Here is a 22,785-nt window from a genome sequence, read left to right on the forward strand (position 1 = left end):
TGGATGTAGATTTGAATAGAGTTAGCACCTTTAGTGTGTAATGTATAGATTGTGAAAATGGAGGAGGAAGACATTGATGATGCTTGTGTGTTTTTTTTTTTTTAAGGTTCCTTCAGCTCCTTGGGTAGGCCTCCTAACTCCTGCATTGGGGTCCCTGTGATCAGTCTAATGGTTAGCTTTGAGCATCTGCAATTGTATTGGTCAGGATCTGGCAGAACCTCTCAGGGGACAGCTATATCAGGCTTCTGTCAGCAAGCACTTCTTGGCATCAGCAATAGTGTCTGGGTTTGGTGTCTGTATATGGGATGGATCCCTAGGGAGGGCAGTCTCTGAATGACCTTTCCTTCAGTCTCTGCTCTACTCTTTGCCCCTGTATTTCCTTTATACAGGAGCAATTCTAGGATAAAATTTTGGAGGGTAGGTGGCCCTGTCCCTTAATTGGGGAGTTGGGGGGCAAGCCTATCCTCTAGATAAGTACTTTTCAGGTTCTTCCTCCCCTATGTGGGGCATTTCAGCTAATGTCATCTTCACGGGGTCCTGGGAGGATCTTGCTTTCCTGGCATCTGAGACTTTATGGTTGCTCACCCAGTTTCCCATCCCACATTGATCCATGCCTCTGTTCAATTTCCTGACCCTCTGTACATCTCCTCCATCTCCTGCCATATCCGATTCTGTCCCTCTTTTTCCCCTCCCTCTCCCTTCTTCCTCCCAAGTCCCTCCTACCCTCTGCTTCCTTTGATTATTTTGTTCCCCCTTCTAAGTAGGACTGAAGCATCCACTCTTAATCTTCCTCTTGAGCTTCATGTGGTCTATGAGTTGTATCATGAGCATTCCAGGCTCTTTGCCTATTAGCCACATATCAGTGAGTACATACCATGTGTGTTCTTTTGTGACTGAGTTACCTTGCTCAGGATATTTTCTAGCTCTATCCATTTGCCTGTGAATTTCATGAAGTCATTGTTTTTAAGAGCTGAGTATTATTCCGCTCTGTAATGTACCACATTTTCTGTATCCATTCCTCTGTTTAGGGACATTTGGGTTGTTTATAGTTTCTGGCCACTATAAATATGGCTGCTATGAACATAGTGGAAATCATGTGTCCTTATTACACATTGGAGCATCTTTTGGGTATATGCCCAGGAGTGGTATAGCTAGGTGCTCGGGTAGTACTATGTCCAATTTTCTGAGGAACCTCCAGACTGATTTCCAGAATGATTGTAAGAGCTTGCAATCCTACCAGCAGTTGAGGAGTGTTCCTCTTTTTCCACATCCTCGCCAGCATCTGGTGTCACCTGAGTTTTTGATCTTAGCTATTCCTACTGGTATGAGGTGGAATCTCAAGGTTGTTTTGATTTGCATTTCCCTGATGACTAAGGATGTTGAATATTTCTTTAGGTGCTTCTCGTCTATTCGATATTCCTCAGTTGATAATTCTCTTTTTAGCCCTGTTCCCCCCGCCCCCCTTTTTTTAATAGGGTTATTTTTGGTTCTCTGGACTTATTGAGTTCTTTGTATATATTGGATATTAGCCCTCTATCAGATTGTTAAAGATCTATTCCCAATCTATTCGTTGCCCTTTTGTCCTATCGACAGTGTCCTTTGCTTCCAGAAGCTTTTCAATTTTATGGGGTCTCTTGATCTTAGTGCATAAGCCATTGGTGTTCTGTTCAGGAAATATTCCCCTGTACCTATGTGTTCAAGGCTCTTCCCCACTTTCTCTTCTTTTAGATTCAATGTATCTGGTTTTATATGAAGGTCCTTGATCCACTTGGACTTGAGCTTTGTACAGGGCAATAAGAATGGATCGATTTGCATTCTTCTACATGCTGACTTCCAGTTGAACCAGCACCATTTGTTGAAAATGCTATCTTTCTTCCACTGGATGGTTTTAGCTTCTTTGTCAAAGCTATAGGTGCGTGGGTTCATTTCTGGGTCTTCAATTCTATTCCATTGGTCTACCTGGTTATCTCTACAAATACCATACAGTTTTTATCACTATTGCTCTGTAGTAAAACTTGATGTCAGGGATGGTGATTCCCCCAGAAGTTCTTTTATTGTTGAGGATAGTTTCTGCTATCCTTGGTTTTTTGTTATTCCAAATGAATTTGCAAATCACTCTTTCTAACTCTATGAAGAATTGAGTTGGAATTTTGATGGGGATTGCATTGAATCTGTAGATTGCTTTTGGCAAGATGGCCATTTTTACTATATTAATCCTGCCAATCCTGCATGGGAGATCTTTCCATCTTCTGAAATCTTCTTCGATTTCTTTCTTCAGAGACTTGAAGTTCTTGTCATACAGATCTTTCACTTGCTTGACTACAGTCATACCAATGTATTTTATGTTATTTAGGACTATTATAAAGGGTGTCATTTCCCTAATTTCTTTCTCAGCCTGTTTATCCTTTGAGTATAGGAAGGCTACTGATTTGTTTGAGTTAATTTTATACCCAGGCACTTTGATGAAGTTGTTTCTCAGGTTTAGTAGTTCTCTGGTGGAATATTTGGAGTCACGTAAGTACACTATCATAGCATCTGCAAATAGTGATAATTTGACTTCTTCCTTTCCAATTTGTATCCCTTTGGCCTCCTTTTGGTGTCTATTTGCTCTGGCTAGAACTACAAGTACTATATTGAATAGACAGGGAGAGAATGGGCATCCTTGTCTACTCCCTGATTTTAGGGATTGCTTCAAGTTTCTCTCCATTTCATTTAATGTGGCTACTGGTTTGCAGTATATTGCTTTTACTATGTTTAGGGATGGGCCTTGAATTCCTGATCTTTCTGAGTCTTTACCATGAAGGAGTGCTGAATTTTATCAAGTGCTTTCTCAGCATCTAATGAGATGATCATGAGGTTTTTTTTCTTTGAGTTTATGTGGCGGATTATGTTGATGCATTTCTGTATATTGAACCATGCTTGCATCCCTGGGATGAAGTCTACTTGATCATAATGGATGATCATTTAGATCTGTTCTTGGATTCAGTTTGCAGAAAATATTGAGTATTTTTGCATCAATATTCATGAGGGAAATTGGTCTGAAGTTTTCTTTCTTTGTTGGGTCTTTGTGTGGTTTAGGAATAAGTGTAATTGTGGTTTCATAGAACAAATTGGGTAGTGTTTCTTCTGCTTCTATTTTGTGGAATAGTTTGAAGAGTATTGGTATTAAGTCTTCTTTGAAGGTCTGATATAATTGTGCACTAAACCCATCTGGTTCTGCGCTTTTTTTAGGTAGGGAGACTTAATGACTGCTTCTCTTTCTTTAGGGGTTATGGGACTGTTTAGATGGTTTATCTGATCCTGATTTAACTTTGGTACCTGGTATCTGTCAAAGTTATTTATTGCATCTAGATTTTCCAGTTTTGTTAAGTATAGGCTTTTCAAGTATGATCTGATGATTTAATTTTCTCAGTTCATTTTCATTAAATTCTAAAAGTCTTTCATTTTTTTATTTCTTCCTTGACCAAGTTATCACTAAGTAGAGTGTTGTTTAGCTTCTGTGTGTGAGCTTTCTGTTCTTTGTTGTTGTTGTTGTTGTTGTTGTTGTTGTTGTTAAAGACAAGCCTTAGTTGGTGCTGATCTGATAGGATGCATGGGATTATTTGAATCTGTTGAGGTGTGTTTTGCGACCAGTTATATGGTCAGTTTTGGAGAAAGTACCATGAGATGCTGAGAAGAAGGTATATTCTTTTTTTTTAGGATGTTCTATACTGTTCTAAAGATAACGGTTAAATCCATTTGGTTCATAACTTCTCTTAGTTTCACTGTGTCTCTGTTTAGTTTCTGTTTCCGTGAACATTGGTGAGAGTGGGGTGTTGAAGTCTCCCACTATTATTGTGTGAGGTTCAATGTGTGTTTTCTGCTTTAGTGAAGTTTCTTTTATGAATGTGGGTCCCCTTGCATTTGGAGCATAGATGTTTCAAATTGAGAACAATCTTGGTGGATTTTTCCTTTGTCAAGTATAAAGTGTCCTTTATTATTTTTTTTTTTTTTGATAATTTTTGGTTGGAAGTCGATTTTATTTGTTATTACATCAGTTACTTCAGCTTGTTTCTTGGGACCCTTTGCTTAGAAAATTGTTTTCCAGCCTTTTACATTGAGGTAGTGTTTGTCTTTGTCACAGAGTTGTGTTTCTGTAGGCAGCATAATGCTGGGTCCTCTTTACATATCCAGTCTGTTTGTCTGTGTCTTCTTATTGGGGAATTGAGTCCATTGATATTGAGAAATATTAAGGAATAGTGATTGTTGCTTCCTGTTATTTTTGTTGTTAGAGGTGGAATTTTTTTGGGTGGCTATCTTTTGTGTTAGTTGAAAGAAGATTGCTTTTTTGCTTTTTTTTTCTTTTTTTTCGGAGCTGGGGACCAAACCCAGGGCCTTGTGCTTGCTTAGGCAAGCGCTCTACCACTGAGCTAAATCCCCAACTCTTTTTCTTGCTTTTTCTAGGGTGTAGTTTCCCTCTTTGTGTTGGAGTTTTCCACCTATTATCCTTTGTAGGACTGAGTTTGTAGAAAGATATTGTGTAAATTTGGTTTTGTCATGGAATATTTTGGTTTCTCCATCTATGTTAACTGAGAGTTTTGTTGGGTATAGTAGTCTGGGCTGGCATTTGTGTTCTCTTAGGGTCTGTATGACATCTGCCCAGGATCTTCTGGCTTTCATAGTCTCTGTTGAGAAGTCTGGTGTAAGTCTGATAGGTCTGTCTTTATTTGTTTCTTGACCTTTTTCCTTTACTGCTTTTAATATTTTTTGTTTTGTGTATTTGGTGTTTTGACTGTTATGTGATGGGAGGAATATCTTTTCTGTTCCAATCTATTTGAAGTTCTCTAGGCTCCTTGTACGTTTATTGGCATCTCTTTCTTTAGGTTAGGAAAATTTTCTTCTATGATTTTGTTGAAGATATGTACTGGCCCTTTAAGTTGAGAATATTTGCTCTCTTCTTTACCTATTACTTTTAGGTCTGATCTCATTGTGTCCTGAATTTCCTGGGTGTTTTGGGCTAGAAGCTTTTTGCGTTTTGCATTTTCTTTGATATTTGTATCAATGTTTTCTATGGTGTCTTCTGCCCCTGAGAGTCTCTCTTTTATCTCTTGTATTCTGTTGGTGATGCCTGCATCTATGACTCCTGATCTCTTTCTTAGGTTTTCTATCTTTAGGGTTGTCTCCCTTTGTGATTTCTTTAATGTTTCTATTTTTATTTTTAGATCCTGGATGGTTTTGTTCAATTCCTTCACCTTTTTGGTTGTGTTTTCCTGTAATTCTTTAAGGGATTTTTGTGTTTCCTCTTTCAGGGCTTCTACCTGTTTAGCCGTGTTCTCCTGTATTTCTTTTTTTTTTTTTTTTTGGTGCTGGGGACCGAACCCAGGGCCTTGCGCTTGCTAGGCAAGTGCTCTACCACTGAGCTAAATCCCCAACCCCGTTCTCCTGTATTTCTTTAAGAGAGTTATATATGTCCTTCTTAAAGTCCTCTAACATGATCATGAGAAGTGATTTTAAATCAGAGTCTTGCTTTTCCTGTGTGTTAGGGAGATCTAGCACTTGCTGTGGTAGGAGAACTGTGTTCTGGTGATGCCAAGTGGCCTTGGTGTCTGTTGCTTAGGTTCCTGCCCTTGCCTCTCACCCCCTGGTTATCTCTGGTGTTAGCTGGTCTTGCTGTCTCTGGCAGTTGCCTCACTCCCCTGCAAGCCTGTGTGTCAGCACTCCTGGGAGACCAGCTCCCTCCTGGTGGGATTTGGATACAGAGAATGTGGGTACAGGGTCAGCTCTAGGCAGATAGAAACTGGAAGGCCTATGTTTTTCTTAATTTACTGAAGCTACATGGAATGGAGTTATGATTATTTTGATATTTAACAAATTTATGATTGACCCTGTCATGGTTTTCTTTTATTTGACTATTTAGTTGAGTTCTAGATTTCTTATTTGCATATTTACGTAAAAATTTCCTCGATATTGGTTTGGCTTTTTTGTCATTCATTTCTCTTTTGATTTCTCCTTTTCCAAGATTCTTCATGAGCAACATTCTTTCCAGTACTTAGTTTGACTCTGTTTTTGAGATATGGTCTCATGACTTTCAACACCAATGCTTAAGGAATTCCACTACCTCAGTCTTCTGAGTTTACTTTTATTTTAAAATTTAACATTCTCTCTCTTTTTAACATTTTTTTCATAAGAGCATTTTTGTGTTTATTTTTAAAGATTCATTTATTTATTTTATTTATATGAGTACACATGCTGTCTTCAAACACACTAGAAGAGGGCGTTGGATTCCATTATAGATGGCTGTGAGCCACCATGTGGTTGCTGGGAATTGAACTCAGGACCTCTGGAAGAACAATCTGTGCTCTTACCCGCTGAGCCATCTCTCCAGTCCCTTTCTTTAAAATTTAATGTTCTCTCTCTCTCTCTCTCTCTCTCTCTCTCTCTCTCTCTCTCTCTCTCTCTCTCTCTCTCTCTCTGTGTGTGTGTGTGTGTGTGTTTGTGTGTGTTACATATATGTAAGTCTGTAGTCATGTATCCCCCCATACATACAGAGGCCAAAGCAGAATTTTAATCATCTTCCTCTATTGTTCTCTGCTTCACTTCCTTCAGACGTCTTTGAATCTGAAACTCACTATTGTTGTTGTTGTTATTATTACTTTAATTTCATACAAAATATGAATATATTTGAGGCAGTACAAACATCCATTTGTGATATTCTTATAGTCCATGGAACAAATTCTTCTGGATAACATTATATAGACTTCACATTCAGTTTACTGAGAGTAAACCTACGTAAAGATGGGTAAATCCCCCAGGTCCCTGGCTAGCAATCCAAGATTAATCAGGGTGTTCCAAGGAAGAAGAGACCCTATCTCAAAAAACAAGGTTGGGCTCTGAAAAGATGACTCACGCAGCAATGCATTAAGTTTCTTGTATGCAAACTATTCTTTTTTCTCTTCTGTGTCTTACACAATGTCCACTGAGTAGATATTAGATGAATGCTTGGTGATTTCAGAGGCAGTGTAATAGACATATGGGACGCTGTATAACCAGGAGCCAAGCTTGCATTTAAATGTCATCTCTTATTTAGACTTGCACTGTGACGCTTTGAGCAAAAACATTTAATTCATCTATCTCCTTATTCAGAAGATTTGTGTGCAACTACAGCGCTCACATCACAGTTTACATACATATGTGGCCTCTGTACATAAAAGACTAGAGCCACCAGACACATAAGAGTACCAGACATCACTGTTAGTTATTATTTCCCATGTGTTTTTAAGTCCTAGCCCAGTGTGATGGTACACGCTTTTAATCTCAGCACTTGAAAAGCAGAGGCAGGAGGATATCTATGAGTTCAAGGATAGCCTGGTCTGCGTACCAAGTTTCAGGCTAGCCAGGGCAACACAGTAAGATCCTGCAATCAATCACTCTATCAGTAAATATATTTACAAATCCTGTTTTTGTTTCCCGTCAGTTATCTGTGTATGTGTCTTCATTTCTTTTTTTTTTAATTGGATATTTTTTAATTTTCATTTTAAATGTTATTTTCTTTCCTGGTTTCCCAGACTTAAGCCTCCATCCCATCCCCTTCCCCTTCTTCTATAAGGGTGTTGCCCTCCCCAACCACCCCCACTTCCTGACCCCCCCTTCTAGCCCTGACATTCCCCTTCACTGGGGGTCCAAACTTGGCAAGACCAAAGGGCTTCCCCTTCCACTGGTGCCCTTACTAGGCTATTCATTGCTACATATGCAGTTGGAGCCCAGGGACAGTCCATGTATAGTCTTTGGGTAGTGGTTTAGTCCCTGGGAGCTCTGAGTGTTTGGTATTGTTATTCTTATGGGGTTGCAAGCCCCTTCAGCTCCTTCAATCCTTTCTCTAATTCCTCCAATGGGGTCCTGTTCTCAGTTCAATGGTTTGCTAGAGCATGTCATATATAGAGGTGAATGCTACCAGCAAACCATTGAACTAAAACTCACCTTCTTAACCAGGCTAAATTTTGCCAGTGAACTTCTGGGATCTACTGCCCTTCTATGCCCCGATACAGTATTGACAGGCATGTGCAGTCTTTTATGTGGATTCTTGTGATTTTGATTTTAGTCCTCATGAGTGTGTGTGTGTGTGTGTGTGTGTGTGTGTGTGTGTGTGTGTTGTGTGTGTGTGTTAACACACAGTGATCATCTCCCCATATCTTTGAAAAGTATTTTCTTCATAGGAGCCAGAGTTTAAACTCATTCATGATCTGGGCTCGGTGTAGATTTTGGGGTTTTGGGTTTTTGATTTTTAGAATCTTGTTGTGGAGCCTGGTTGGCCTTGAACTTTCCATGTAAAACCAGACCTGCCTTGAGCTCATAGTGCTTTTCCTTCCTTTTCTTTATTTTGTTCTTAATTATGTATAAGTGTGTGCGTTTGTAAACATGGATGCATGTGCTCCCAAAGGCCATGGGCATTTGATCCCCTGGAGCTGGAATTGTCTATAGTTGTGATTTGTCTGATGTGGGTGTTTTGAACCAAATCCAGGTCCTCTAGAAGAGCAGCAAGTACTTGAAATGGCTGAGCCCTTTTTCTAGCCCCTTTTTCTGTTTTTCACTTCTATGATCTTAACATTTTAGGTGTTGTAAGCTGTTTGTAAGATAACATTTTATAAAATGGTTTATGATCAGGGGCTGGGGATTTGGCTCAGGGGTAGAGCGCTTGCCTAGCAAGCGCAAGGCCCCGGGTTCGATCCCCCGCTCCGAAAAAAAGAATAGGAAAAAAAAAATGGTTTATGATCTTATTGGAGAAGCCCACATACATAATATGGAATCAGCTTGGTGTGGTGTCTGCTACACAAATTGTGGAATCAGACTGTTTCTTGGTTAGCTGTGTACCCGTGGGAAGCCAGTTAATTCTCTGTGTTTGAGCTTCAGTACTTTGTAAAGTAAAATAAGAATATATTTTTATAGTTTGTTTAGAAGATTAAAATAATTGATTTGTATAAAGTGCCCAGAAAACTATCTGGTACAGAAGGAGGTACTTTTTTGGGTGCTTGTGTATATAGAAAGTCATGTAATCTGTTGAACATAGAGTATGATGACACAACACTGTGACTTTGAGTACATGTATGTGGATAATATATACTTGGATTAGAGATTCAAATGAGTGGGAATGAGTTGTTGCAGAATTTCTGTCTAAAAGCTAGTTAGTGGAGTTAAAGCTGTATACTTAAATATGGTTAAATTGGTAAGAGTAAGTTTAGGGAGACGGAAGTTAGGAGGGAGGATAAATTATTTTGTTCTAGTTAGCTGTATTAGGTAGGCTGATTGGTCATGCTGCCTTAACTGGATTTCTTTGCAGTCTTAATGGTTACTAAATTTCTTTGACTGTCTAGAGTTTTCCACGCAAGAATTGCATCAAGTTTCTGAAATTAGATCAGAATGGGAACTAAAAGTTTATGCTAATGCATATGAAATAGAATTTGAAGACTACTTCTGTTTGGAGGGTGTGTGGTCAACTAAAAAAAATAAAATAAGACAGACTCATAATATTCTTCCTTTTTATATTTTATAGGTAATTAATAACGCTTGTGCCACGCAGGCTATTGTAAGTGTACTACTGAACTGTACCCATCAAGATGTCCATTTAGGAGAGACATTATCAGAATTTAAGGAATTTTCCCAAAGTTTTGATGCAGCTGTGAGTAGAGTTCTTAATCTTAAAACGACCTATTTGTGATTGTTCTTGTTATAATAGGCTACTTTTCAAATTTGTTTTAGATGAAGGGGTTGGCATTGAGTAACTCAGATGTGATTCGACAAGTGCACAACAGTTTTGCCAGGTAAAGAACTGTATGTGTGTCTGTCTGTCTGTTCGTCTGCCTATCATCTATCTTCCTCTGACTGTCTTATCATTTTCTGTCTCTTGTTTTTGTTGTATTTGCTTTTTCATTGACTCTTACTCTTTTCTGTAGACAGCAGATGTTTGAATTTGATACAAAGACATCAGCCAAAGAAGAAGATGCTTTTCACTTTGTCAGTTATGTTCCAGTTAATGGAAGACTGTATGAATTAGATGGATTAAGAGAAGGCCCAATTGATTTAGGTAATTTGTTTTCTGTTCTGATATTTATTTGGATAAGGAAAAAAAGATTTTATATTCTCCTTTATGTTAGCTGCAGGTCTGCTTAAATTTTGAGAATGAAAGCTACTTTGAGGTAGTATATAATATGGTCTTGATTGCTTGATGAAATTAAATGATGCGATTATATAGCAAAGACTTAACACTTCATTTTGGGCCTATGAGTTTGTTTTTAACACACAGATTACATAGCTTATTTTTAATTAAAATAAATAAATAAATTTACTTATTTTGAGATACTTTGGCTTTCTACCTAAGTAAACTTGCCTTGAATTTCTCCTACCTCAGTCTCTCTCCTTCTGGGATTACAGCAGGAAATTTCATCATGCTTAGCTTTGCAATGGAAAGCATGAGAGGGGAGGAAAAGGTCTTAAGGGAGTGGGGTCATGGAGTACCTGTGATAAGAAAGCAGAAGTGAGGAGATGAGGAGAATCAGCCAGAGTGGGTAGGAGGCATAGAGTAGGGTGGTGTGGGAAAGCAGTGAACAGAAACAAAGCATAGTGGTGTGTATGTGTGAAAGGGCCATAACAGAGAAACCATACTTTTTATGATAACCTGAAAAATTGCTTAAAATTTGTGTGTGTGTGTGTGTGTGTGTGTGTGTGTGTGTGAGAGAGAGAGAGAGAGAGAGAGAGAGAGAGAGAGAGAGAGACAGACAGCATGCATGCACACATCCAAGATACAGAGAGAAAGACAGGGAGAGAGACAGAGCATGCACACATTGGGCAGACACACCATGTGCACATCAGTCTTATAAGTGTGGTAGGCAGGGACTCCGTCACTGAACTACACTCCAGTTCTTCACAAAAGAATTGTCATTCTTTTTTGTGATTTCATTAAATTTCTTTTGTTGTATTAGCTTGTAATCCAGCAAACCTTTGCTTTATTTGAATTTCATACATGCTTTTGATTAAATTTTATACTTTTATACATAAAATTGGACCTAGAAATGCATCTTGGTGGTAGAGCTCTCTCTACCATGTATGATGATCTGGGCTCATTCCCCATCACTACAACAAATAAGTAGGTTTGTTTGTTTATAATTTCATAATTTTGATCGTTTTCCACATTTATAATGAATAATTCATCTAGTGAAGGTTTGTATTTAAAAATATTCTTTGTTAAAATAATTTTTAAGAAGCTGATTTTCCTTGGTTTGATAATTAATTTAATTTCTTTTGTCTTCTGTTGACAGCAGTTATAATTATCAAATATTAACAAAGTAATGAACAATACAGGATAGCCACATTCATTTTGTAGCTGTTACATGACTTCTAGGAAAAAGCATTTTGGCTAAATGACCTTGAATTATAAATGGTTTTCAATTTTGTTTTAATGTTTCCTAACATACAGTAATTGTAAAAAGTAGTTAATCCATTGTCATTTCCATACATGAATATGATGTATTTTGATCTTTTTTGCTCTATTACTCCTTATCAATTTTTTATTTTACATTTTTGTAAATGTCAGACAGTAAGGATTGGTTTCTTTTTTTTCTCTAGCTTTTGCTTTGTCATCTATAAAACATGATAACCTAACAATTTTTCTTAGAATTTGTGTGACAGAGGGGAGAAGGGAGGGAGACCGGTGAGTGAGGGAGAGAGAGACTGAGAGACTGGACATCCCCGGGCTACAGTGTGTCAGGCAAGCGCTCTAGCACTGAGCGCATTTATCCTTATCTTGTGTTGTACATTTAAATGAGTTAATTTCCTAATTCATTCCTTGCTTCCTCAAATATTTTAGTGTTTACCAACATGTCTGTTGCATGATAGCATGACATGATGTTAAACGATAGTATGACAATACAAATGATAGTATTCTTCTGTTATCAGAAAATAAAAATTGAAGCTTAACATAATTACACTAAAGAAGAATCCACAAGACATATGTGGCTCACAACTTGCCAAGACTGCGTCAGTATTGCTTATTTTTAGGTAGAGTAGGTTACCTTTACAACGTTTGAATACATTCTCAGTTAACGGCAGTATTGTTGATTCAAACTTTGAGAGATTGTTAGTAAATATTGGCTTTTCTGGTGTTGTTTTAACTGTTTAACATTTCCTTCTAGGTGCATGCAATCAAGATGACTGGATTACTGCAGTGAGGCCAGTAATAGAGAAGAGGATTCAAAAGTAATGCTCCACTAATATCATTCATCTAGAAATCTGGTTTCTAAGGGTTTTTTTTTTATTTGTTTGTTTTAATTAAAAAAATGTTTTACTTTTTTAATGTTCTGTGTTAAACATCTGACCTTCTCTTGATCGAATTAATGTATTGAGAAAATGTAATTTAGAAATTTTATTTAATGATATGACAAACCAGATGCATTGATATCCATTAAGTGGAGATTTTTGTTTGTTTTTTCATTTTATTTTTTGGCAGTGCAGGGCTTTGAACTTAGGGCCTCAGGTATGCTAGACAAATGATCTGTCACTGAGCTACAGTACCAGTTCTAAACGAGCTGCTTACTGTTGCTAAGTATTTGTACAGACAGTTTTGGACTGTTGTTTTGGTTTTGAGGATTTTCAAGATGAAGTTATTTTGAAATAATTATATAAACATGTTCAGTCATAGGAAGTGATAGATTATGTGTGCCTTGTAATCTTAAAAAGGTACACTATAATATCACAGCCAAGATAGACCCAGCAAACCATCTCACCTTAGGATTCTTCAGACCTACAGTGAATTTCCTACCCTGGCAGCCACTTTTTCTTTCTCCTTTTAATGTATTATTTCCACGAATTTCAGTTATACTTGATAGGATTAGGAACATAGAACTCCTTCAATTTAAAAAAGACCCAGAAAATTTTAAACATTTTCATGTAATTCAAAGCATTAGTTATATTTGACCATGTTTTTTCTGATAACTAGATTTATATGACCCTTTTGAAATATCTTGTAGTCTTGAGCAAATACATATATAGACCTATGTTTTGTAGTATGTTATTATCTAGATTAAGTCTCCTTTATGTATTATAGGTAATTCCAACTATATTAAGGATTAAGGCAGTTCATACTATTATGAGGGTTTTTTTTTTTTGGTATCAGGGTATATTACATTAAAATTAATATTTTATATTTACTTGTGAGTTAAATAAAGTTTTAAAATGCATTTACAAACAGTAGAAACTACATCATGACTCGGAAAAAAATGTTTAGTATCCTCAGTAGAATCTAACAAATGTAAAGTCTTGGTTTAATTTTTTTCTCTGAGAACTTAAGTAATAATTGTCCTATTTCTTACAAGAAGGAGTGATAAAAACATGTTATTCTAATGTCTTAAGTAAAACTCATAGTAATTTGGAACACTTAAATTTATTTGCAATTGGTAACATTTAATATTTTGCTACATTATATTCTTTTATATAAAAACTTTATTAAAAATGTCAGTTATTATTAGCCTGCTAATAATTTTACTTATTCCATTATGTAGTAATCACAATGTATTATCTTAATACTAATGATTTTATAATTTTTATTACATTTTAAAATCTTTTTGCAGGTATAGTGAAGGAGAAATTCGATTTAATTTAATGGCCATTGTATCTGACAGAAAAATGATATATGAACAGAAGATAGCAGAGTTACAGAGACAGCTTGCAGAGGTTTGTGGATACATACATGCATACAGCCTTGGTTGTGTATACAGGGTGGGAGGAACTGGAAAGAATAGATATGTGTAGAAGCTGGAGGAGAATATCTAATATCTTATTCTCTCACACTTTTTTTTTTTTTCTGTGAGGGAGGATCTTTAAACTTGGAGCTAGGCTAGTGGCCAGGAAGTCCCAGCAATTTCCCTGACTTTGATTCCTACAGCACCAGTGTTATAGGCATGTGTGTGGCCATTCCTGGCTTTTTCTGGCTATCTGATCTCAAGTCATCAAGCTTGAACAGGAGACACTCTAGCCAATTGAACCTACTTTGCATTCCCATTGGCCTTTGAGTATAACATTTTAGCATAGGTACTGTATTCTCCCAGGGAACAAATTGATTTTCTTATTTATAATAGATTTAACTAAGGGGCAATATTCTGAATTTATGTTATATAGTTTTATACTTTACATAGTTTTATACTTTTCAGTTTCTTAATGAACCATGACTATTACAGTGTTCACTGTAATAAATTGATTCATGAGAATTAAATTTCTATATCACTTAAACAGTAACATAACAGGTACTAAATGTTAGTAATGAATTATTTTAGCTATTTTCTCTTACAGTTAAGCAAGAGTGTATTTCTGTAAGGAGTTTAATTTGGTGTATGTAAATGTACATATAATCTTTACCAGTCTTAATGATTTCCTTTCTACTACTATAAATATGGATGGAAAAGAGAGCTATTGGTAAAGAAAGTCTTTTAAAAAGCCCTTTGATTGTATTTTAAAGATAGTTTAAGCAAGTTTATTTTATAATTTAATAGATTATAGTAATATAATACGTTATAAGATTGGTAGTAGGTGAAAGTCAAGCTGTGACAGAAATATGGAAGGTATATTTATGGCTTTAATTTATTTTTCTTATTGGGCTAATATTCTTGCCAACATTAAGTTGAAATCTGAAGATAATTATATGAATCATTTAAATGTTGGCAGGATTTAAGCCACAGTCATTAGGGTACTGTTTCTTTTTTTTTCCCCTAAGGAGGAACCCATGGATACAGATCAGGGTAGTACTGTGTTAAGTGCTATTCAGTCAGAAGTTGCCAGAAACCAGATGCTTATTGAAGAAGAGGTACAAAAGTTAAAAAGATATAAGGTATGTTTTTTAAAAATAGGCTATAATTTTGTAGTACATTTTTAGTTGAAAGAATGGTGGCTAATTGCTTTCTTCCCGTCATTGGTAAGTTTTCAGAATAATGTATTGATTATCAGGTACTTGACAAAGTTTCACTTTTTAAATGTTATTATGAACTGTTAGATGTCTCAGTTCCCTGTACCTACTATTCTTCCTGATGTCCAGGGTGTTGTACCTGTGACTACTGGGGACAGCCAGGACCTTTTGTCTGTAGGCTTTGAGAGCTTTGCTGCGCTTCCCCCTCTTCTTGTATAGCGCTTCATCAAGACTTACGGTCATTTTTGTAAAATATCCCAGTTTCTGTAGTAGAAAGTGAGTTAATTATGGTTTTGTTGTTGTTGTTGTTGTTGTTGTTGTTTTGTTTTTTGAGACAGTCTGAGATGTAGCCCTGGCCATGTAGTAATGCCTGGTCTATAATGAACTATGTCTAAGGATAATAGCCTTGAACCAGTGGAAAACCTCCTGGGAGTACTGATACATTGCACTACAGACTGGCTGAAAACTGTTTAAAAGGCACTAGGTGCTTGCCTAGCTGCTTGTTGTAGGCCTTTTCAGGCTAAGTACACTTTTGTTTCTAGTGCTAGGCAAATTTATATAATACTTCTTAGTCTTAAAAAGGCTTTCTACTTAAAGTAGAATTATATTAATATGAAAATTTTGGTTCCTCTGAATATTACTCATTTGTTTCATGAATACTAATAATACTTAAAAATTTTAAATTAATTTCTTATGTTAGTAACAAAGTAATGGATATCATATTATCTATATATACATACACACATATATATACATACACACACACATATATGACACTACTATTAACAGGTGTTTTTTATAGTCTTTTATTTCTTAGTATATATTTTATCTTAATTTTATCAAATTGCTATGCCTTAAAAGTCTCTTGATTTTTCTTTTAAAATTCTAAAGTTTTTAAGAATCCTTATTTATTAGTTATAACAAACATTTATGTAACTGCTGACTTTCTTCATAGAGTCTGTTAAGTAAGGTGAGAATGGAAGGAGGACTTAGATATTGGATGTCTAGTGGTTATGTACCTTAGGATATCTGTCACATGGAGATAGTAGTACAAGATTTCTTTTTCATTTGAAACTCAAATGAAAGGACTGCATTTTTGTTGCTTTTGCTTGACTTATGTCAGCACAATGTCACAGTGTACTTAACAGCCAACAGATGACTATTAAAGATGAAAGGAAATAAATGGACCACAGCTGAATCTATAGTAGGATTTTTACCAGGTAAGAGGTGATGAGGCTCCTTAGAGTAATTTAAAAGCAGAAAAAGAAAGGGCCAAGATTTTGGCAACAGGAAAGTATGAGATGACAGCTTCAACTGTTACTTTCCTTGTTACATAATATACAAACTAACCATGACTTAATTGTCAGAACATGTAACAAATCACACCTAGTTTAAAAGAAATGATAAATCAAATTCATTTGAGGAAATGTTGAAGTGACTTATAAATGATAAAAGCTTTAACTATGGGAAGGAATAGTCAGTGGAGTGTCTGCTAGATGGGATGTATAATAGCTCAGTGGTCATGGAAGGTTAGAAGCACGTCATTTGGGAGACTGTTCACTAGCACAGATTTGCCCCTACCGTCTATCCTCACTGATATAAAAAAGGCTCCAAGAAAATTTATTAAACTTCAAAAATTTGAGCTGGTCTTTTAGTCTTGTCCTTAGTAATTGTGTAGTTACAGTGGCAGGGGTGTTTATCTTGTAGACCTTGGTAAGTTTGTTTTCACAGCTTATGTTTTTATTAATATCTTTGGAATAGGCTTCTTTCCTCTACAGAAGTAGATTGTCCACAATGGACTTTAAAAAACTTCTTTTCAGTTTGCTAAGCTGAGGGAAAGAAGTTGTACCTAGTTAATGCTTGCTACTTGTTTTGTTTTACATTCTTTATTATCAGGAGGGATCAAATCTTATTTTTAATATTATTTATGAGAATGAGGAATTTTAAATTGGATGCAAAAAGATAATACAATCAGAAAATGTGTTTTATTTTCAGATTGAAAATATCAGAAGGAAGCATAACTACCTGCCTTTCATTATGGAATTGTTAAAGACCTTAGCAGAACACCAGCAGTTAATTCCACTTGTGGAAAAGGTAAGTATTTCATTGGTGACTACTCAAGCTAGACTAGGTTCTCCCCCAGGTACATTGTTTTGAGCATGGATGGAGATTAAGTTTCCGGGGCTTTTGTAGTTTTATTCTTTTGCCTCGTGTTTTGCATTCTAAGAGAAGTAACCTACCGTAGCACTTTAAATCAAAAACAAGTGTTGTCCCACTACTTTATCAGACCATAATTATTAATTTTTAGAACACAGGTGGTTTTGTATTAAAACACTTTCTTTAAACAAAAACAAATTTTCGGTGTTAATAACTGAAATAATAGTTTTTTTCCTTAGCTAATTTTGTAAAATTTTGCATTGATAACAGGATTTAGAACTAGAATGGAGATTGATGGGGATAAAAGAATAGTTTGGTTAGCAAATAGGTTTCTTATTCCTAATCTAGAATCCTTCCCGCTGCAGGGTAACTAACAAATTAAGTGGAAAATTCTGATTTCTAAGATTTATTCTTCAGTGTTAAGCACTTAATAAAATATTCAAGGAATAAATGAATTACAGTTAAATTGTTTATACGTTTATATTGTAAATCAGCTTTTCTGAAAATGACCATCTCTGGATGCTCTTTAAATTACATGTTACCTGGCCCCCTCCCCAGATATTCTCATGTAGGGGAAGGAATCTTTAATAAGTTTCCCAAGTGATTCTAATGCAACTGATCTGTGTACCACACTTTGAGAAACACTTTGAGAAGACACTTCTAGGCAAATAAAAATTTGGACCATTAATTTAAAGACAAGAATACATGGTAGGTATATTTTTCTTATTGATTTTAAAGTGTACAAAGCAAACATACATTTTTGTCCCAGATATTTCATACTATAAATACAAAAATAATATTGAGATTTGAATTCATAATGTATTTGTGTTTACCTTATTACCTGAAACATATGACTCACTTTTTAGCATTAAATTTAAACTTATTGTAGAAGATTGGTAACTCTTCTGTTGATGCTTCTCAGGATGGGAAACTGATTTTCAATCTTTTATTAACAACTAGGACCCTGTGATCCTCAAATTTTTTTTTATCAGGGTATCTAGATACAATATTCTTTGAAATACCATGAACTATTTCTGTTTTAAAAATATTAAGTAGTGATGAGTGTGGTGGTACATACCTATAATTCTAGTACTTGGAAGTCGAGGCTAATGGATTCAGAATTCAGTCATCCTGAACAAAATTTCTGATTGGAAACCTATGGACAAATTATTACTCTATTTAATGCAAACTATTCTTTATTTAATGCAAACTATTCTTTAATGTTTGTTTCAAAATACAGTATTTTTGTGTCGATTAGGAAAAATTTTGTGATTTGAAAAAAAAATGTCCATGACAGTGTGTGCCCCAGATGATGATTTTGAGAGCTTAGAGTAAACCTTTGCAAAGACTGTCTTGGACACACGGTGGCAGTATAAGGATATATAATATTAGTGTTACACCAGCGCTGTTGCTCTTTCTGTTTGCAAATTTTTTAAGGAAGGTGGTTATCGACTGTCTAGTCTACCTAGTTCTTAGAAATCTTTAATCTGTAATACTATACAAGCAATGTGTATGTTTATTCTTTCTACCTGTACAGTGCTAACTTCTAGGTTTTGAGGATATTTCAATTCACATTTGATTGAAATGTTTTAAATTGTTCATCTCATTTATCTAGTTGCAATTATATTCCGGACATTTTGTTATGGTATATAAATTTACTCACCCAATTTCCACAAATGGTTTTGGAAAGACTGAAACAATTAGAGTCTTCTGTGTAGTATCTTAAGATTAATATCAGCATCGAGTCTTGTGAAAAATTTTAGACATAGTAACTTCTAATTTTCTTAGAGCAAATTTGTTTTTGTCATTTTTTTTTGTGGAAAAACAACAAGTTATTATACCACTTTGGAACTCTTTTAATAAGCAAAGCAAATTGAAAAGAGGGTAAAATAGATTATATTTTAAAGTTATAAAAAATAAAAAGCTATCATGGTGTTCGTTAATTGTAATACTTTCAAGAAAAATTATGTATAGAATCTAGATATGGATTGGGATTTGGAGTATTTGGAACTTAGTTTGTTGGTTGCTCCCCAGCCCCCTCTAAGGAGTTGTCTGTTGTGGTGTGAAGGGGGATAGGAGGGACAGTGCAGGGATGGTGAGCCACTTAGTGGTGCTACTGGTCTGTCTACAGTGGGACTTTGGCCGACATGGCTGTCTATATAGCCAATGGTGAAAGTAGCTGGGGCAAAAAAACTTTCATTTTATTGAATAAGAAACAAAAGAACTAATTTTCTCTTGGTCTTGTGACTCTAATGACATAGAATAAAATTTTTTTGGTTTTGTTATGAGAGTTGTATACATTGCATATAAATTGCTCAGGACGTAACCTAAAAATAGTTGTAACACTTATTGTACTATATACCAAATCTGTTCCCTGAAACATAAAATTAGCTAGATTAAGATTCCATTTGTGAGTCTTCTATACTTACAGTACTGTAAGAAATTTGGTTCCAGCATATGTATGTATCTATACACATGTATGCCTAATTCTAAATCCTTGTCTATTTCACCTTTTTAAACTTCTGGTACCTTTCATGTAAAATCCTGAATGTATTTGATAAAGGGATCCAAATGAATTGAATTTTGACTCAATTGATTATAGTCGTTATTCCTTAAAACTTCTGTCTCTTAAATAAAGAAGTAGGACAATGATCACAATTTTTTTGTTATTTTTAGTAAGCATTTTGTAAACTATATTCAGAAACTAATAACAAAATACTAAGTACTTTTCTTTTTCCACTTTGTAACTGAAATTCAGTTGTATAGGAAGCTTTGCTAGAGGTGGTGTTGCGTGTCTGTAATCTCAGCACTTAGGAGGCCTGGGTAGGAGGATTGTGAGGTATAGAGCAATGTTGGACTAGAAGGTAAAACTGTGTCTCAAAAATAAAGAAGCTAAATGGAAAAAGAAAGGAAATTTTGTATAGGATTTGTATACAAATTAAATTCCAAATTATTCTACTAACTAAAAATGTTTATATAGGCAACTAATTTTGCTACTTTTGTGTAGTAGTTAGATTTTAGATAATGCCTGTATTTTATGTATAAATGTTTTTATAATAATTTGCTCTCGATTTTCTGTGGTTTGTTCCCTTCCCACCTCATTCTTAACTCAAGGACTTTTCTCAGGCTACCACTGAGCTGTACCCAGCTATCTTTATCCATTTTATCCAGCTGGTCTTGAACTAGCCATTCCATCTCAGCCTCCCAAGTAGCTAGATTATAGGCCTGTGCCACCACATCCATTAAGTCTAATGCTTAGCTCTCAGTTTTATCATACTGCTGCTGATAGTACCTAATGCATCATAAAAAGTTGTACTAATTCTAGTTATTCTATTTTTTGATTGTATAATACAGAATTCTTATTTATGGTTCGTTTTCAAAGACCAGCAGAATTGGTATCACATGAGAATTTGTTTTATTACCGAATCATCTACATTTAAATAGGGACCCCAGTTGGCATACATATTGAAAAGCACTGCTTGAGAACATGTGTCTTTGACGTCTATTGAAACTTCACTGTATGTTAACTGTGTGACTTTGGTCCACTTTGATAATATCTGTGAGCCTTGGGCTGCTTTGATAATGTCTTTACTTTGGTTACTTTACTAACGAATAGAATTACTGCATTTAATACTGTAACTATAAGATTAAATGATATATGGAAAACATTTAGGTTTAATAAATTTACTGAGACTACTGATTTATATATATATATGTATATATATGCATGTATGCTTTTAGTGATATTAAGTTCATCAAAACTATATTAAATTCATTTACTTCAATATAATGAAAGCATAAAGAATTTATTGGAAATAGTTTGAGTAAGAAATAGACAAATAATATATACTTTTAGAATTATTGTGGTTGTTTGGCTTATAGAATGGGTATATTTTAATTACTATAATCAATACATTGATCTTCTGTAAACCAAAAATGATCACTTCTACTGAGGGAAGATAACTTTAGGATTCAGCAGAAGTTGCAAGTCTCAAGTTAGAAACTGCCATGCTCTCAGTGTCTCAGAACTCGGGTATCTCAGTACTTGTTCATTTGTTTATTCGTTAATATCTTTCCTTTCTATGTTGCCGGGCCAGCCGCTCTCTTACATCACCATGCCCAGTCCCACCACACAGGCTCTAGTAGCTTGAACGATGTATAAGCCTTATCCCTTGTGATACCTTTGGATACATTTTACTTTAGTATGATCTAAAACAATCTTTGAGAAGTAATATGCTATCTTTAATTTTTAGGCAAAAGAAAAACAGAATGCAAAGAAAGCTCAGGAAACTAAGTGAAGAGGATATTTGGACATGTGTACACTGCTGCACTTAATTTCATGGACACCATTAAATAAAAGAAACTTTGAACAACATCCTAATTGACTCAGTGCACGTTTGGCATAGTACCAGTCTGTCTTTATGCATGGAGTTAAAACTCTTTCCTTACCTGCATCATGTGTATGTAGTGCATATTAAATAAAAGTGACATAAAAAGTGCTGGCCAAATTTCATTATTCAGTTCTGGATCTGAGAGTTCTTGGTCTCTAGAAATGCAGCTAGAGTAGCGAACCTGGAAAATACAGATAATATGCTTCATCTGTAGTTGGTCTGATTAATACTTTTATTTGTTTGCTTAATATATTCAATTTATGAATGTCAGATCTTACTTAAGGTTGGTCATCTGTTTCCAATTGTGGCAAAAATAATTAGCATTTTTTGTCATTGTGTGTTTTGCAGATCTTAAAACTAAATTTTATCTTATACCAACTTGATTTTTTAAGGCCAGTTATTTGGAAAGACTGATACAATTTCTGATGATTTACATTGCTCTCTGTAAAGACGACAATAAATATCCCAATTATACTTTAGCAAACTTTCTTCACTTGTTGGGATTGTTTGTTTATATATTGTAGGATTATTCTAGAAAGGTCTGGATATTTTTTGCTTTGAAACAAAACTGAAGGTTGAACAAGTAAATCTTGAGAGTTTTTTGACAACCTGGTTTTCAAGATATTGTTCTGGGTGTTCATTGAAAATTAAGGGTTTAACAGTTTGTTACCTGAGTCTTTTAAAGATAGCAGTGGTGACAGAGGATTATCCTATGCCCATCTGAACGTACATTCTAGATCCATAGTTTCCAGGGTCTTTGTCTTTTTTTTTTTTTTTTTTGATGTAAAAGCACGAGGTAGCTTTATTAACGAGATCCCGGGTCTTAGCGGGATCCCCGGTCGACACGTATCTCACACAGGAGACAGAGGAATCGACCCCGAGCCTCCAAACTCGGGGGTTTATATAGGGGAGGTTAGGGGGTTTGGCGCGGTTACACACAATTGGCTGATTTCTGGCGCGGCTATAGGTGATTGGCTCATGGTCTTTGTCTTTGAAAAGTTGTTTCTAACTTCTTTCCAAATTAAACTTGAAAGGAAAAAAGTTTAAACTTACTATTAAAAAAAATGAGTCATCCAAGCACATTTTAAAAATTGATACATGACTTTTTAAACATTTTATGTAAAATAATATAGTTTATTTTATGAGGTAACTTGTATACCATTTTCTAGCTTCAGCTTTGACCCAGATTTAATTTATTTAAATTAGCATATTAAGTGGTAGTTTGTATTTTGGTATTTTTATACATAATTTGTTTTTGACCTTCTTCCTTTCTGTTCATTCTTGTACTTTTCTTATAAAACATATTTGATCGCT

General features: G+C 35.3%; 1 protein-coding gene across 5 annotated transcripts in view; it reads left to right on the forward strand.

The window, feature by feature from the left end:
• The window catches only part of Uchl5 (ubiquitin C-terminal hydrolase L5), a 42,162-nt gene extending 20,203 nt beyond the window's left edge, over positions 1-21,959 (forward strand). The window contains exons 4-12 of one of the 5 annotated variants that reach the window (XR_004389314.1): positions 9,527-9,652; positions 9,733-9,794; positions 9,927-10,057; positions 12,162-12,225; positions 13,596-13,698; positions 14,735-14,848; positions 16,919-17,017; positions 17,639-17,788; positions 21,334-21,461. Coding sequence is in view for 4 of the 5 variants with exons in the window: in XM_032914960.1 (XP_032770851.1) it covers positions 9,527-9,652; positions 9,733-9,794; positions 9,927-10,057; positions 12,162-12,225; positions 13,596-13,698; positions 14,735-14,848; positions 16,919-17,017; positions 21,334-21,378 (744 nt within the window). In the remaining variant the exon portion in view is untranslated. Of the gene's footprint in view, positions 1-9,526; positions 9,653-9,732; positions 9,795-9,926; positions 10,058-12,161; positions 12,226-13,595; positions 13,699-14,734; positions 14,849-16,918; positions 17,018-17,638; positions 17,790-21,333 lie in introns of those variants that run through there. The other 4 variants (XM_032914962.1, XM_032914960.1, XM_032914961.1 and 1 more) reach the window with 4 other exon arrangements.
• Positions 21,960-22,785: the final 826 nt, after the last annotated feature.

The sequence above is a fragment of the Rattus rattus genome, chromosome 10 (genome assembly GCF_011064425.1).
Source record: "Rattus rattus isolate New Zealand chromosome 10, Rrattus_CSIRO_v1, whole genome shotgun sequence".
NCBI classification, from domain to species: Eukaryota; Metazoa; Chordata; class Mammalia; order Rodentia; family Muridae; genus Rattus; species Rattus rattus.